Raw genomic sequence first — 14,867 nt, 5'->3', positions numbered from 1 at the left:
ATTTCTGAGCAAAACTAGGAGTGGGAGAATTTAGAAAAGGAATGCAGAAGCAGAGGAGAAGGGCTCTACCACTGAAAGGGCAAGGGAGAGACACCCGAAGTCTCTGTCCCCTGACTCCCTGTAACTCTAAGACCCAAGAAAAGTACCCAGTCAGAACACACAGTTCAGCAGTCCTACCCTCAGCCCTGGCTCCAGCCTAGTCCCCTTAAAGGAGCCATGCATGCATGTATCAAACACAAACCTTGGCATATAGGACTCTATTAGGCCCTTCAATCTAAAGGGCCATCTGAAAGAGAAAGTAACTGAGGATGATTCCCCCTGCCCCACCCATGCTTTCATAAGCTTGCAACAACAATAACCCAAACAGCAAAGATAGTTTACAACTGCAGGACCCTCCCTCATTGACAGTTTGTTGTGTGAACTGGAACAAATGTCTACATTTCTCTGAACCTTAGTAGTTTTCACCTAACAAACAAGGGCCAGACAGCCTCTGGCTTTATCCTAGGCTGATTATGTGAGTTCTAGCCTAAAGTTGAGCAACTTCATTTCACTGCAATCAGTGTGGTTCCGCTTTACTCTCCTCTGGTCTGGGAGTGGGAACCAAGGCTTCTAGAGTAGAGATGGGAAGTGCTAGCTCCAACAGAAGGGAATGGGGAAGAAAGAGAGATTTGTTGAAGAGCATTGTTATTTCTCTCTTCCTCTCAGGGGGCCTGAGACAGACAGACCCTGTGCTGGGACAGCCCAGCATGAAGTAGGCAAGGTGCTAGCTGATCTAGGAGACCTGCAAATTCTCCATTCATTCAATGTAGCATTCAAGTGTCTCCTCCAATTCACAATAGCCTCAGTCTCTATCCTTGTGGGAACAGTGTATTTTAGGAGCAAGCAAACAAATAGGAGTTTAGGGAGCTGTATGTGACAGAAGTCACAAATGGGCTCTTGTATACTAAGCCCCCTGCAACACACAGGTCTCAAGTGGACCTAGAAAACAAGGCAAGTTGAGGATAAGAGGGCAATTGTCCTCTAAGTTAGAAACAAGCTCAGTGTGATCCTGAAACTAAAAGGAATCCAGTGGCTGGCAGGCCCCAAGCCTAGGAAACTGGAACACACTAGGGCAAGCTGAGCCCAAGTAGCCGTCCTCTGCCCCTTCTTCCTCCCCAGGTCCTTACCCAGTCTTTACCCATGTACCCAGCTTCCTACCTAGGATGTTCTTGTGCTGCCTCACTGTAGCTACTCCTTTTCTCAGGATTCCCACTCAAGGAAGGAAACAGAAATCCTTACTGTCCCATTCCAGAAAACCCTGTACTTATGGACCAGTGTGGGGAAAGAACTGTGGACCTAAAAAGGCATCTCCCCAGCCAATAGGACCTTGGTGAGGCTGGAAAGTGACTCTTTCCCCTTATGCAGAAGAAAAGGAGTAGGCCTCGGAGTCCACATGGGCTGATGAGCAGATGGGCTCACTACAGGGCTCATCTCTATACATCAGTTTCCCCACCTAGACTATGTGACAGCCATAGACTCTGTGGGTACTCAGGGTCCATCCCACTGACAGGCCTGTGTAAGGAGTGACCTGGCAGTCCAAGCCCATCCCTCTTCTTGAGTCATTTCAGAATTGACTTCTCCCTTGGACTGGTAAGAGTCTTGCTGTGTCATGATGACCTTGGCATTCTCCCAAAAGCCTGTTGACTCATGGAGCCCCAGGGTGTAGGAAGGAGGCCTTTTGTTAGATTTTTTTTAGCCCAAACCTACCTCACATTTCCCCCGTCTTATTTCAGTGACTTGAAGCTAGCTGATCCTCAGTCACAGCCCAGAACTCCACCTTGGGAAGCTAGGTGGGTCCCTCATCCCCAATGACCCTTGGATATGATTTGGGTTTATAAAACAAGAGGTCAAACCTCAGCTGACCATAGGTCAGTTGGTACTCAGATTTCTTTGCCCTTATCTGGCCAGATAGTTGTGGCTAGAGATCTTAACCATGCCCTAATTCTCCTAAGTCACCACATGCATGTCCTTAGGTAGCTCCTTCCCATGCCATGATCCTTGGGCAATGTGAGGGGGTGGCAAAAATGAGAGATTTCCAGCTACCTCTCTAATTGCCCCCACTCCCACACATGGTAAATTTAGGTTTTAGTTCTTTTCATGTTCCTTATTTAAGAGGAGTTCAGTGAGAGTCATGAAGCTAGCAGGAAAGGCAGGGTCACCCCCATCCTGAAAAGAATGGCTGCCTCCCGCCCCCACTGTCTTTAGTCCTACCTCACCTCCCTTGAGTAACTTGAAGGCAGGCAGACTGTCGGTTGCAGGAGCTGAGCTAAAACAAGGAGAACAGGTTCTATGTCTGATTAATCCCAAAGGGAACAAGAACAAACAGCTCTGGGTGTTGGGCAACTGTGACTCAGCAAGCCTGTCCCTTACCACCAATACATTGGCTGGAGTCTGTCCTGATTCCTCCCAGTTTGTTGGAATTAGATCATAAGCAAACACTGCCTGCTTAGAAAGGACTTAAGGCCAGGGCTGTCATTGTTTTCCTAGCAAGCCAGCCCTTTCTGGAGTGTGTGAGCCCAAGACAAAGCCCTCTGACATGAGCAGTAACCCACATCCCACTGATGGGAGATGCCAGAGGCAGGCATTGAGAGTACTCTGAGGAACCAAGAGCCATCCTTGGAGAGATTCTGGCCCAGAATGGGGTTTATCTAAGCTGACCTTTGTGGAACCTATAAGGGAAGCCATCTGGCACAACAGGGTAAAAACTTTGCCCAGCAAAGTGACTTAGGGGACAGTAAGTAGGCCACTCAGGTCGCCATGCTAGGTATCACATGAGGGAGTGACAAATGAGGAGGCTCTAGAGCAATAGGAGCCCAGCTGGCAACAAGTCTTAGACATTTTCCTAAAGATAGGCATCATAGCATGGGGCTACAAGGTGGCTATTGGGTTCAGGCTCCCAGAAGTGCATATGGAAGATGGTGGTTATCATGTGAACCCACTCCACAGTGCTCAGGACTTTAATCCTGAACAGTTGACAGGCATGGGCACTAAGTGGAGGGAATTGCTCCCTCAGGCCAACACAGGTTGCCAAAGTTTGGTAACAGCCCCCTGTGGACATTTTGGGAACTCAGTAGAACCTGGAAATGACCTGCATACACCTGCTTCCATGGACCTGTCACTCAGCAAACCTCTGAAGTCAAACATTTAAGCCACTGGAAATCCCTGAGTGCCCATAACCATCCTTATCCAGAACTGCCATTTTCTATAGAAATGGATTCATCAATGCAGCCACATAGCTCAATCTCTTTTGTTTATTAATACGTTACTGGGAACATACCTCAAGGCTTCCTGCATGCTAAGCAAGTCTACCACTGAGCCTCAGCCTCAGTCTCTCCCTGAGGCTCTGCCCCCATTTTTTTCAAACAAGGGCTCACTATGTTTCTCAGTCTGGCCTTAAACTTGTTATTCTCCTGTCTCAGCCTCCCAAGTTCTGGGATTACAGGTATACACTACTGTATCTGGATCAGTCATTTTTGAAGTTTGTATCTAAGGTATTACCTCTTCAGTGTTTTGATTTTGTTTATTTTATGTATATAGGTATTTTGCCTGCATGTATGTCTGCACAACTTGCATGCCTGGTGCCCTCAGAGGTCAGAAGAGGGTGTCAGATCCCCTGAAACTGGAGTTACAGATAGTTGTGAGCCACCACATGTGTCCTGGAAATCAAACCAAAAACCTCCAAAAGAATAGCCAGTGCTTTTAACCAACCACCAAGCCAGCCCAACCTCTCCATTTTAAAGAGCTAGTCAGCATGGGCTATGTTGTATACTAGTCCACTTATGATGGCAGGAAGTTGCCTATTGGTTATTGTGCTAAAGGAAACAGCAGTTCCCTTCACTTTTTGGAGGTCTCTGGTCCATGGAGCCCAACATCTTCCCAGGTCACAGTGGGCCCAGGTAAGGAGTATTGTTCTGGCTGCATTCTGCATAGCTTGTTTAAACTTGGCAAAGTTCATGCCACCCAGACCAACTCATCCCAAACACCTGGGAAATTAATTTCAAGATACCTTGTTAGATGGAATGGTGTTTTGAAACTTTAATTAGGTATGCCTGTAGTAAAATTTTCAACAAATTACTTTTGCATAAATATTCAGGTCCTTAATACTCAGAGTTGCTTTTTCTACAGCGAGTGAGTTGGGATACAGATGAGACCAGTGCCCACTCCTATGCCACTTGCTTACCTCTCCCCATGGAGTAGCAGTACCCTGTGTAGCTTGGGTTCACACCCATCCCATAGTCCTAATGATAGGGTTTGAGATGGAAGGGCAGACGCCCTACTCTATTCTTCAGGAGCTTGGTAGCCGTTTCAGCTCCTCCTCCTTAGACCTTGTTTGGCAGGGTACAAAATGAAAGCATGTTGGGCTGTTGATGGCTACTGGGAGATTGAACTGGGTGTGCACATTGGCTTAGAGAGGAGCATGGGGTCTTATATAGGTCATCTTTAATGGAGTTGGATCATTTTCTCTGTAAACCCACACATGTATTCTATTGAATTTGTTTCTGGGTTCTTTATAATATTAACTTTTGTAAATGGTATTGTTTTAAATTGCTTATTTTGCCAACTGCTTGATGTTAATAAATAAAAGCAGTTAACTTGTATCTGTTAATATTTATAGTGTTTTTGTGGGGTGCTGTTTGGTTTGTTAGTTTTGCAGTGCTAGGGATCAAACCCAGTGCCTCATACTTGCTAAGCACTTTACTGCCGAGCTATATTCTTAGCCCCAGATGTTTATATTTTTTATTGGAATATATATCAAAAGAACACAGACCTTAAGGGTGCAGTTGGACAACTTTTCACAAACTTGGCACACCCTTGTAAATTTCTCCCACCTTAAAAAACAGGCTGGAAAGATGGCTCATTGGTTAAGAGTACTTGCTACTTTTGCTCAAACCCAAGTTTGGTTCCTAGCACTCACATCAAGTAGCTAAAAACTCCCTGTAACTCCCAGTCCAGGGGATCCAGTGTCCTCTTCTGCCTTCTATAGGTGCCTGTACTAATGTGAACATACCACCACACATACACATAATTAAAAATAAAATAATTATTTAAATAAAAAGAAGAAACAGAGCATTATCATCTGAAGTCCTACCACTTAGGAGGCTGAAGCAGGAGATTCACTTCAGGGAAGATGTTCAAGACTAGCCTGAGCAATGTAACAAGGCTCTTGCTTAAAACAATACAAAACATAGTGGTATACTCCTCCCATAATTCTAGAGGGGTAGAGGCAGGAGGATTAGGAATTCAGGGCCAGTCTTGGCTACATAATGAGTTTGAGGCTAGCCTAGGATACATGAAACCCAGTCTCAACAAAAAAAATAATTTTAAGTGAATAAAGCCAGGTGTACTGGTACTCACCTGTAATCACAGCACTTAGGAGACTGAGACAAAAGGATTACATTGAGTTTAAGGCCATTTAGCAAGTTCCAAATTAGTTAGGGTTACATACCCAGATCCTGTCTCAAAACTACAGCAAAATCTGCACCCAAGAAGTCCCCCACTTTGCAGTCATTGTTTCCCCAGGAGTAATGTCAAACCTCCCCTCCACCTTCTGCTCAATTATTTTTATCCTCTTTTCTTCATACACATTGCAATGCATAAATGGTATCTGTACTGCTGATGGCCTAATCTACGACATTTCTGTCTCCCCACACAGTTCTTGGGTACCCCTGCCAGACAGTCTACTACCTCCCCAGGCAACCACTCACCTGAATTATGTTATAATAGACTCATGTTGCCCATTCTGGGACTTGTAAGTGAACCCATGAGTATTTAGTCTCTTGTGTCTAGGTTCTGTGGTTTAGTATAATGTATTTGAGATTTGCCAATACTGTTTGGAATGGTAGCTCATTCCTTAGTAGCTGAATACAGATATACAGTTTGTTCATCTGTGTGCTGGTTGATTTGAGCATCTCTGGGCTTTTTTTAAATTTTTTTTTTTTTTTTTTTTTTTTTTTTTTTTTTTTTTTTGGTTTTTCGAGACAGGGTTTCTCTGTGTAGCTTTGCGCCTTTCCTGGAACTCACTTGGTAGCCCAGGCTGGCCTCGAACTCACAGAGATCCGCCTGGCTCTGCCTCCCGAGTGCTGGGATTAAAGGCGTGCGCCACCACCGCCCGGCTAAATTTTATTTTATTATTATTATTTTGGTTTTTTTTTGAGATAGGGTTTCTCTGTGTAACCCTGGCTGTCCTGGAACTCCATCTGTAGACCAGGCCTCAGACTCATAGAGATTCGCCTGCCTCTCTGTCTCCCAAGTGCTAGGATTAAAGGTGTGCCCTACCACCACCTGGGTCCAGGCTATTTTAAATTAAAGCTGCCATGACCATTCATCACAGATCTTTGAGTGGCTGGCTGCCTGCTTTTTTCTCTGGGGTAAAACCTAGTAGAGGAATGGTGGGTCATAAGATAAGTGTAGGTGTTTCACTTGATAAGAGGCTGCCAAGCTGTTTTAGATTTAACCATTGAACATTTCTACCCACAGTCTGTGAGTTCCACACCAACAGTTTGGCTTTTTGTGGGGAGGGAGTTCTATTTGACATAGGGTCCCATGTAGCTCAGGTTAGCCTGGAACTCACTATGTTGCCCAGGTTAGCCTTTTACTCATGAAGTTCCTCCTGCCTCCGCCTTCCAAATGGTTGAATTATAAGTATGTACCAACATGTCCAATTTTTATCATTTGGATTCAACCATTCTAGTGAGTATGAAGTGATGTCTTGTTTAATTTGTATTTTCTGACACTTGATGATCTTGAACACTTTCCATTTATTATTTAATGGCCATTCATTTTCTTTCTGGTGAAACATCTGGCCAAACCTTCATCCATTTCAGTTAGATTGTTTTACAGTGTGTCATAGGAGCTATTTAAATATTCTGAATACAGATAAATTTAGTGAATGTTATCTCTAAGGCTGCACCTTGTCTTTTTGGTGCTAGGGATTATACTCTGGGCCCTGTACATGCAAAGCACATACCCTACCACTGAGGCCATACATAATGCCATGCTTGCCTACTAATTTTCCTTTCTTCCTTCTTTTCGTTGTTTCATAATACTGGAGATTGAACCTAGAGTTTCACACATGCCCTTCGTATTTTCATATCACTCTCTCCTCTTCTATATCCCCTCTCTGTGCAGGCCTTGAACTCACTATGTATCCAAGGATAACCCTGAAGTCCTTATCCTCCTACCTCTACTTCTGGAGTATTAGGATTACAGGCTGCAGTACAATGCTGGCTTATGATTATTACTTTATATACTAAGAAATCTCTACCTACTCCTATCTTCTTTTAATCTAGCAACTTGGCTAAATTCTCATTAACTCTAATAATTAGTCTGTAGGTTGATTTGATGTATTTTTAAATAAACAAGCTGTCATCTAATGACAGGTTTTTGTGGTTTTTTTTCTAAACCTTATACCATTTTATTTTCTTGTCTTATAATACTGGCAAGGGTTTAATAACTAAAGAAGCAATAGCAGGCATTAAGAATCCCCTCATAGACACCCAGAGATGCATCTATGATCATGTTTTTGGAAAGATTTAACTGAGGAAGAAAAATCTACAGTGAATGTTCATGGCACACCCTATTGGTTGGTGTCCCTGACTAAACAAAAGGAAAACAAGAGAAAGTGAGCTGAGTGTCCATATTCATCTCTCTGCTTCTTGACTGTTGACACAAAGTACTTCACACCCCTATCACCATGCATTCCCTGACATGTCAGACTGTACCTTTAAACTGTGAGCCTGAATGAACCCTTCATCCCTTCAGTTACTTTCTGCCAGGTATTTTGTCATAGCAACAAGAAAAGTAACCAATTTTTCTGACTTCATTAATTGAATGACCATCTCATTACTTTATAACCCCTTTTATGCTAATGTGACATCTGTCATATCTCACAGGTTGTATTTTTGTTGTATGTGCTGCCTTTATTATCCTTAAGTTCTAATGAACTCAATGTCTACATTTTCATCTTGAACCCGGCAGACTCATCTACTCACCTGTATTGGTACAAGGCTGGGTCAGGGTTGAATCTCTGAGCTCCTCTGATGATATATGGGGACACCCAGATCACCGTGGTGGGTAATGATTTAGGTCATGTCAGCTCTTTCTGACCATGTGTTTCCTCTGCTGCAGGGTGACCTGGCCAAAAAGAAGATCTATCCAACCATCTGGTAGGTATATCTCTATACTATCCGTAAAAAAAAAAAAAAAAAAAAACCTCTCTACCAGGGACAGGCATTGACCTTCCCTACCTAGCCTGAAAACAGCCTTGTTGTACCTTCAGGTGGCTATTCCGGGATGGCCTTCTACCCGAAGACACCTTCATTGTGGGCTATGCCCGCTCCCGTCTCACAGTGGATGACATCCGCAAGCAAAGTGAGCCCTTCTTTAAAGTGAGTGACATTGGAGTATCCCAGAGCCTTGTTCTGCCATTTCCCTTATCCCACAGCAAGACTAGCTCCAGGAAGCCCATGAGGAGACATGTCCCATTCCCATCATAAGCAACACTTCCTTCCCCACTTCTCATTTGACTGGCTGAGATGCAGGGCCACCCAGAACACTCAAGCTCTGACACCTCACATCCTTGTTCTCTTTTACCAACCACTGAAAAGCTATGTCTACTTATTTATGATACCTTTTCTATGACCTCTGGACAAAGACAAAAGAAGATGGTCAATTCAGCCTCAGATCTGTTTCCCAACTCCACTCTGACCCAGCCTTTCTGGCTCTATCCTGCTGTGCTCTGGTGACACACTGAGTCATGCCAGCAACTGGAAGGACTCCTCCAAGTACCTCTTCCCCCTAGTAAATATGCTATGTTGGCATTTTCTCAGCACCTATAGTTTGCTATGATAATTTTAGAGAGACATCTTTCTCCAACATTTTCTCTCAGATCAGAATTTCTGAAATCAGATTTCTGTTCTAAGCATGAGGGCCCTGAGGATATGCAAACTATACCAATAATTTGCCCTACTGCATACAGTATCCTGCTGTGTGCCTCAGCCCCCTACCCATGTGTACACAAAGTTACCAGGATGAAGGAAACCCTTGTACTTGTGGAGCCAGGACAGTTGACTCAAGGGAAACACAACTTAGCTGTGGAACAAGGCATAGAAAAACAAGATCCTTCTCTCCTTTAGAACAGAACAAGTGTAAATTCTGAGAAAAGTAGACGCTGACATTTTTTCTGTCTCCCAGGCCACCCCAGAGGAAAGACCCAAGCTGGAGGAGTTCTTTGCCCGTAACTCCTATGTGGCTGGCCAGTATGATGATCCAGCCTCCTACAAGCACCTCAACAGCCACATGAATGCCCTGCACCAGGGGATGCAGGCCAACCGCCTATTCTACCTGGCCTTGCCTCCTACAGTCTACGAAGCTGTCACCAAGAACATTCAAGAGACCTGCATGAGTCAGACGTAAGGCCTATCTTTCTCTCTCCCTTCCTGTCTGTTTGCTCTTGCTTCTGCTACTCTGAATGCCCATTTTGTTGTCCAGATGGATTAGCATTCCCAAAAGGGGAACAGGCTATAAATACTAGAGTTTTCTAACAGCCTTTGCTATTACCTCCAAGGCTCTGAACTACAAAATAGTGGCCTCTTGCAACAGTTCCCACCATGACCACAAGATGACAGTGTTGCTCCACAGAACAGCTACTCATGTGAGGCATTCTGTCTCTGTCTCTGTCTCTCTCTGTCTGTGTCTATCTCTCTCTCTCTCTCTCTCTCTCTCTCTCTCTCTCTCTCTCTCTCTCTCTCTCTCTCTCTCTCTCTCTCTCTCTCTCTCCCCCTCTCCCCCTCTCCCCGTCTCCCCGTCTCCCCGTCTCCCCGTCTCCCCGTCTCCCCTTGTCTCCCCCTCCTCCCCTCCCCAGCAGGCCCACCAGGAGGCAGTGTTGTTTCATAAGAGACCACTGCAAACTGAACACCATCTTTGTCTTGCTCCTGATTTTGAATTTAGTGAACAACTTTAGTGTTCTGTTATGAAATGCAAAGAAAGGAACCTACTCTTTTAAAATCAGTGGAAATCTGGGCAAGGTGACTCACACATATAATCCCAGCACTATGGAAACTAAGAAAAGAGGAGTACTTGGAGTTCAAGGCTAACCTGAAATACAGAGTGTGACTGTCTCAAACAACAAAAAAATTTAAGCAGAGTATGGTGGCACACTTATAAACTCAGTAGTCAGGAAGCAAAAGGATCACTATGTAGTCAAGGCTGGCAATGGGCTACATAGTGAATTTAAAGTTAGCCTAGTCTTCATAGTAAGAACCTGTCTCAAAAAGAAAAAAGGCTAGTTTAAAAAAACAAATAAAACCAATAGAAGTCAGTTGCATTGGGCCATGACTATAGTCCCAGGTACTCAAAGGATGATGCAGGACTACCTTTTGAGCCCAGGAGTTCCAAGCCAACCTGAGTAATATAGCAAGACTTCATCTCAAGAATATAAAACAAAAGGCTAGAGAGATGGCTCAGTGGTTAAGAGCACTGATTGTTCTTTCAGAGGTCCTGAGTTCAATTCCCAGCAAACACATGGTGGCTCACAACATCTGTAATGAGATCCGATGCCCTCTTCTGGGCATGCAGATGTACATGAAGACAGAGCACTCCCATACGAGAGAGAGAGAGAGAGAGAGAGAGACAGAGACAGAGACAGAGACAGAGACAGAGACAGAGAGACAGAGAGAGAGACAGAGAGAGAGACAGAGACAGAGCCAGGCATGATGGTACATGTCTGCGATCCCAGCTCTTAGGAAGTGGAGACACAAAATCAGGAATTTAAGGTCATCCTTGGCTACATAGCAAGTTCTAGGCCAACCTTTGATACCTGAGACCCTATCTCAAACTAATTAAAGTAAAACTAGTAAGGAAGTTGTATCCTTGATGTCCTATCTGCCTACTTCCCTGTTGGCTGCTGGGCTACTTCTGACCCACTGAGGATATAGCATGGGGAAAGAGGGAAACAAAGCCACCCAAGAATGTGCCAGTCATGCTACCGTAGCACCAAGGTAGGCAAATCCCAGAAACTGATCCAGTCCTCAGCATGTTGACAAGAAGGCTTCTAAGATGCTGTCTGTGCAGAGTAAAGATCGATAACAGTCAGCAGAGCTTCCCTGTGTCACCTGAGAATACAGAGTAGATGAAAGCCCTGCTCCCTGTGGTGAGGGTTAGGGTGACATGGCCCTGGGCCTATTCCTGGGGAAAGGTTTGGGAAATAACATGACTGGGGGCTCCCAGCAGAGGCTGGAACCGCATCATAGTGGAGAAGCCTTTCGGGAAAGACCTGCAGAGCTCCAACCAGCTGTCGAACCACATCTCCTCTCTGTTCCGTGAGGACCAGATCTACCGAATTGACCACTACCTGGGCAAGGAGATGGTCCAGAACCTCATGGTGCTAAGGTGCAAAGGGGACAGGGTGGAAGAGGACCAGGGCAAGGGTGGCAATGTGAGGAACCCCACCTGCCCCACTGCCCCAAAGACAGATTCCTGAAAGATGCTGGCCAGGGTGCTAGGCTCTAGCTTGGCTCAGATACAGCCACTATACTATGGAATCCCAAGGGTAGATCCACTCATGGGCCCTTCCATAATGTCTCCCATGCTAGCCTCTTTCCTGTACCTCCCACAGATTTGCCAACAGGATCTTTGGCCCCATCTGGAACCGAGACAACATTGCCTGTGTGATCCTCACATTTAAAGAGCCTTTTGGTACTGAGGGTCGTGGGGGCTACTTTGATGAATTTGGGATCATCAGGTAAGAACCCATATTTCATTCCAACTTGGTCCATCCTCATACCCTGAGGGATAGCATTCAACCCATTCAGCTAAACCCCAAAGAGTTTCCAGGGTCAGTGTCTACTTCCTCACCTAAGGAGACCTGGAAGACACTAGGGATAAGGAAGCAAGGTTTCCCAGCTTGTTACTAGAAAGCCTTGTGTAGTAACCCTGGGGCCCCTAGAACTTGGTCATCTCCTTGTTACTACCCTAGAAGTGGCACTTGGCCAGAATATCTGCCTCTTCTGATACTAGGGACGTTATGCAGAACCACCTCCTGCAAATGTTGTGTCTGGTGGCCATGGAAAAGCCTGCCTCCACAGATTCAGATGATGTCCGTGATGAGAAGGTAGGTAAAGAGGTATGTCCACCAGGTCCCCAGCAGCTATGCCCCATGGCAGGCCACTCTATGACAAGGCACTGGGCTCATGTCTGTTTCCCTATACCCTCCCTGAAACCGAGGGGCCCACTCTACATTGGTTTTCTCCCAGGTCAAAGTGTTGAAATGTATCTCAGAGGTGGAAACCAGCAATGTGGTCCTTGGCCAGTATGTGGGGAACCCCAATGGAGAAGGAGAAGCTACCAACGGGTACTTAGATGACCCCACAGTGCCCCATGGGTCCACCACTGCCACCTTTGCAGCAGCTGTCCTCTATGTGGAGAATGAGCGGTGGGATGGTAGGTGACACCTCTGGGACCCAGAAAGGCAGGGCTAAATAGATATACCCTCAAAAATACACTTATTAGCATGGTCATATACATGGTGCTAAGTGGTAAGGGATGCTGGAGAAGGAGGGATGGCACAAGTGAGACACCACTGTAGTCATACTTATCCCTCATGTACACATTCACACATGTACACAGGCACAGGGGATCTGCTCCCCCCTCACTCCACACACGCACACAGGGCAAGACTATAGAAAAGCCAGTCCCTGAGGCCAGCCCTGCCCCGTAGGGGTACCCTTCATCCTGCGCTGTGGCAAAGCCCTGAATGAGCGTAAGGCTGAGGTGAGACTGCAGTTCCGCGATGTGGCAGGCGACATCTTCCACCAGCAGTGCAAGCGTAATGAGCTGGTGATCCGTGTGCAGCCCAATGAGGCTGTATACACCAAGATGATGACCAAGAAGCCTGGCATGTTCTTCAACCCTGAGGAGTCAGAGCTGGATTTGACCTATGGCAACAGATACAAGGTTCCCACAGGGAGGACCATCTGGGCAAGGTCCTAAGGGAGGACCTGGGTGGCTGAGTACAGTGGTATCAGCAACATTCCCCTTTCCCCAACCCTGCAGAATGTGAAGCTCCCTGATGCCTATGAACGCCTCATCCTGGATGTCTTCTGTGGGAGCCAGATGCACTTTGTCCGCAGGTGAGGGACCTCCCCAGCCTAATACAGTCAGGCAAGAGGGTGGCCTTCTCCCTCCCTCCCTATGTGACTCTACTCCATCCTACACTGTATCCCTTCAGTGATGAACTCAGGGAAGCCTGGCGTATCTTTACACCACTACTACACAAGATTGATCGAGAGAAGCCCCAGCCTATCCCCTATGTTTATGGCAGGTAAGGAAAGAATGGGACTTAAGGGAGCCAAGCCAAGCAGGGCAGTGGGAATTAACAGGGACAAGGGTCACTTATGTCTCCCTTTGCCTCCCAGCCGCGGCCCCACAGAGGCAGATGAGCTGATGAAGAGAGTGGGCTTCCAGTATGAGGGTACCTACAAGTGGGTGAACCCTCACAAGCTCTGAGCCTTGGGAACTTACACCATTCGCACTCTGCCCCTTTTGTCCACCCTTTCTGTGTCTGTCCTTCCTACTACCTAACCCTATATTAGGACTATTGACCCCATATTGGAAGGACTTTGGGACCATAGGCCTTAGCCACACATTCCAGTCCCTGGGCTCGGGCCACCACTCTCTATCCTATGCTGCTGCTGCTGCTGCTGCCACAGCCATCACTGCTGCTGCTGCCACCGCCACCGAGCCCAGCTACATTCCTCAACTACCAAGTGCTCAAAACTCACTGTAATGCTTTCAGGGCCACCATTGGCCCTATCTGAGCCACTCATCTCTCCATAAGACCTGAATCACCTCCTCTGCTCACTCTAGCCCCTGCAAAAGGAAGAACAACAGTCTATCAATCTGTCCCTAGACTCCTCAAGACAAGAGTTAGGAACAATGGGGAAGAGCCTTGAGCCTCAGAGGGATAATGACCAAACTACACTCCCTGGTGTCTATGGGAAAACTCCTCAAAACTCAAAGAAAGTGGCCAAGGATACCCATGTGAGAGGACCTGCCCATGGCCACACCAGCTTCAGTGCCACTTGACATTTCCCCCTCACCAGTTGGAAGAGACCTCATACTGCCTATCAACATTTTGGAGCCCTAGATGTCCCCTCACCAACTCCATACTCCATGGTCATCTTCATCCCACCCACAGGCAGCCTTCTCACCAAAGGAAAGCAGAAGTAGCAGCTAGGATTTTCCTACCCCAACCTTGCCATTAAATCCTCAAACAGGTTTACCTGTCCCCCTTGTCATTTATCAGTTCTGTTCCTTTATAGAACTCTGACTAATATACATGGGGAGTGGGGAAATAATAAGTCTCTTCTTCATGGTCCTGGATGGCAGGGAGGAAATGACAAGGGGGACAGGTAAAACTATTTGAGGATGTAATGGCAAGGTTGGGGTAGGGAAATCCAAGTAGTCCAACAATGCTATCTCCTGATAGAAAGGCCAAGGATCCAGTAGTTGTTCAGTCTGTGAGACTAGCTATCTCAACAGCCTCAATCTCATGCTGGAGTCCCAGTTTTCAGTCTAGGTTGGAATCCCAAAGAAATATGTTCTAACACCAGCAAAGAAATGGCTCATGAATAAGAAAGATGAACTTGCCAGCAGGAGTGAGGGCAGGCATGCAGGCAGGCAAAAAGCAAGTTTCCTTTGTCCATGTCCTTTTATATGGGCTGCCACCAGGAGATTTAGGGCGGGCCTTCTGACCTCAAATGATGTGGATTTTGAGTGGGTCTTCCGCCTCAAATAATCTAACCAAGAAAAATCCCTCAGTAATATGTCCA

The 14,867-nt window shown here is 46.1% G+C and overlaps 1 protein-coding gene across 5 annotated transcripts in view; it reads left to right on the top strand.

Moving 5' to 3' along the window:
* G6pd (glucose-6-phosphate dehydrogenase) overlaps positions 1-14,337 on the top strand; it is a 16,563-nt gene extending 2,226 nt beyond the window's left edge. The window contains exons 3-14 of one of the 5 annotated variants that reach the window (XM_059249959.1): positions 8,167-8,204; positions 8,318-8,426; positions 9,232-9,449; positions 11,266-11,427; positions 11,654-11,779; positions 12,055-12,148; positions 12,291-12,477; positions 12,755-12,990; positions 13,090-13,166; positions 13,265-13,357; positions 13,452-13,507; positions 13,946-14,337. In XM_059249959.1, the coding sequence (XP_059105942.1) occupies positions 8,167-8,204; positions 8,318-8,426; positions 9,232-9,449; positions 11,266-11,427; positions 11,654-11,779; positions 12,055-12,148; positions 12,291-12,477; positions 12,755-12,990; positions 13,090-13,166; positions 13,265-13,357; positions 13,452-13,507; positions 13,946-14,121 (1,572 nt within the window). In that variant the 3' untranslated portion in view covers positions 14,122-14,337. Of the gene's footprint in view, positions 1-8,166; positions 8,205-8,317; positions 8,427-9,231; positions 9,450-11,265; positions 11,428-11,653; positions 11,780-12,054; positions 12,149-12,290; positions 12,478-12,754; positions 12,991-13,089; positions 13,167-13,264; positions 13,358-13,451 lie in introns of all 5 variants that reach the window. The other 4 variants (XM_059249960.1, XM_059249962.1, XM_059249961.1 and 1 more) reach the window with 4 other exon arrangements.
* The last annotated feature ends 530 nt before the right edge of the window (positions 14,338-14,867 follow it).

The sequence above is a fragment of the Peromyscus eremicus genome, chromosome X (assembly GCF_949786415.1).
Source record: "Peromyscus eremicus chromosome X, PerEre_H2_v1, whole genome shotgun sequence".
NCBI lineage: Eukaryota > Metazoa > Chordata > Mammalia > Rodentia > Cricetidae > Peromyscus > Peromyscus eremicus.
This window is presented reverse-complemented; position numbering and strand designations above follow the sequence as displayed.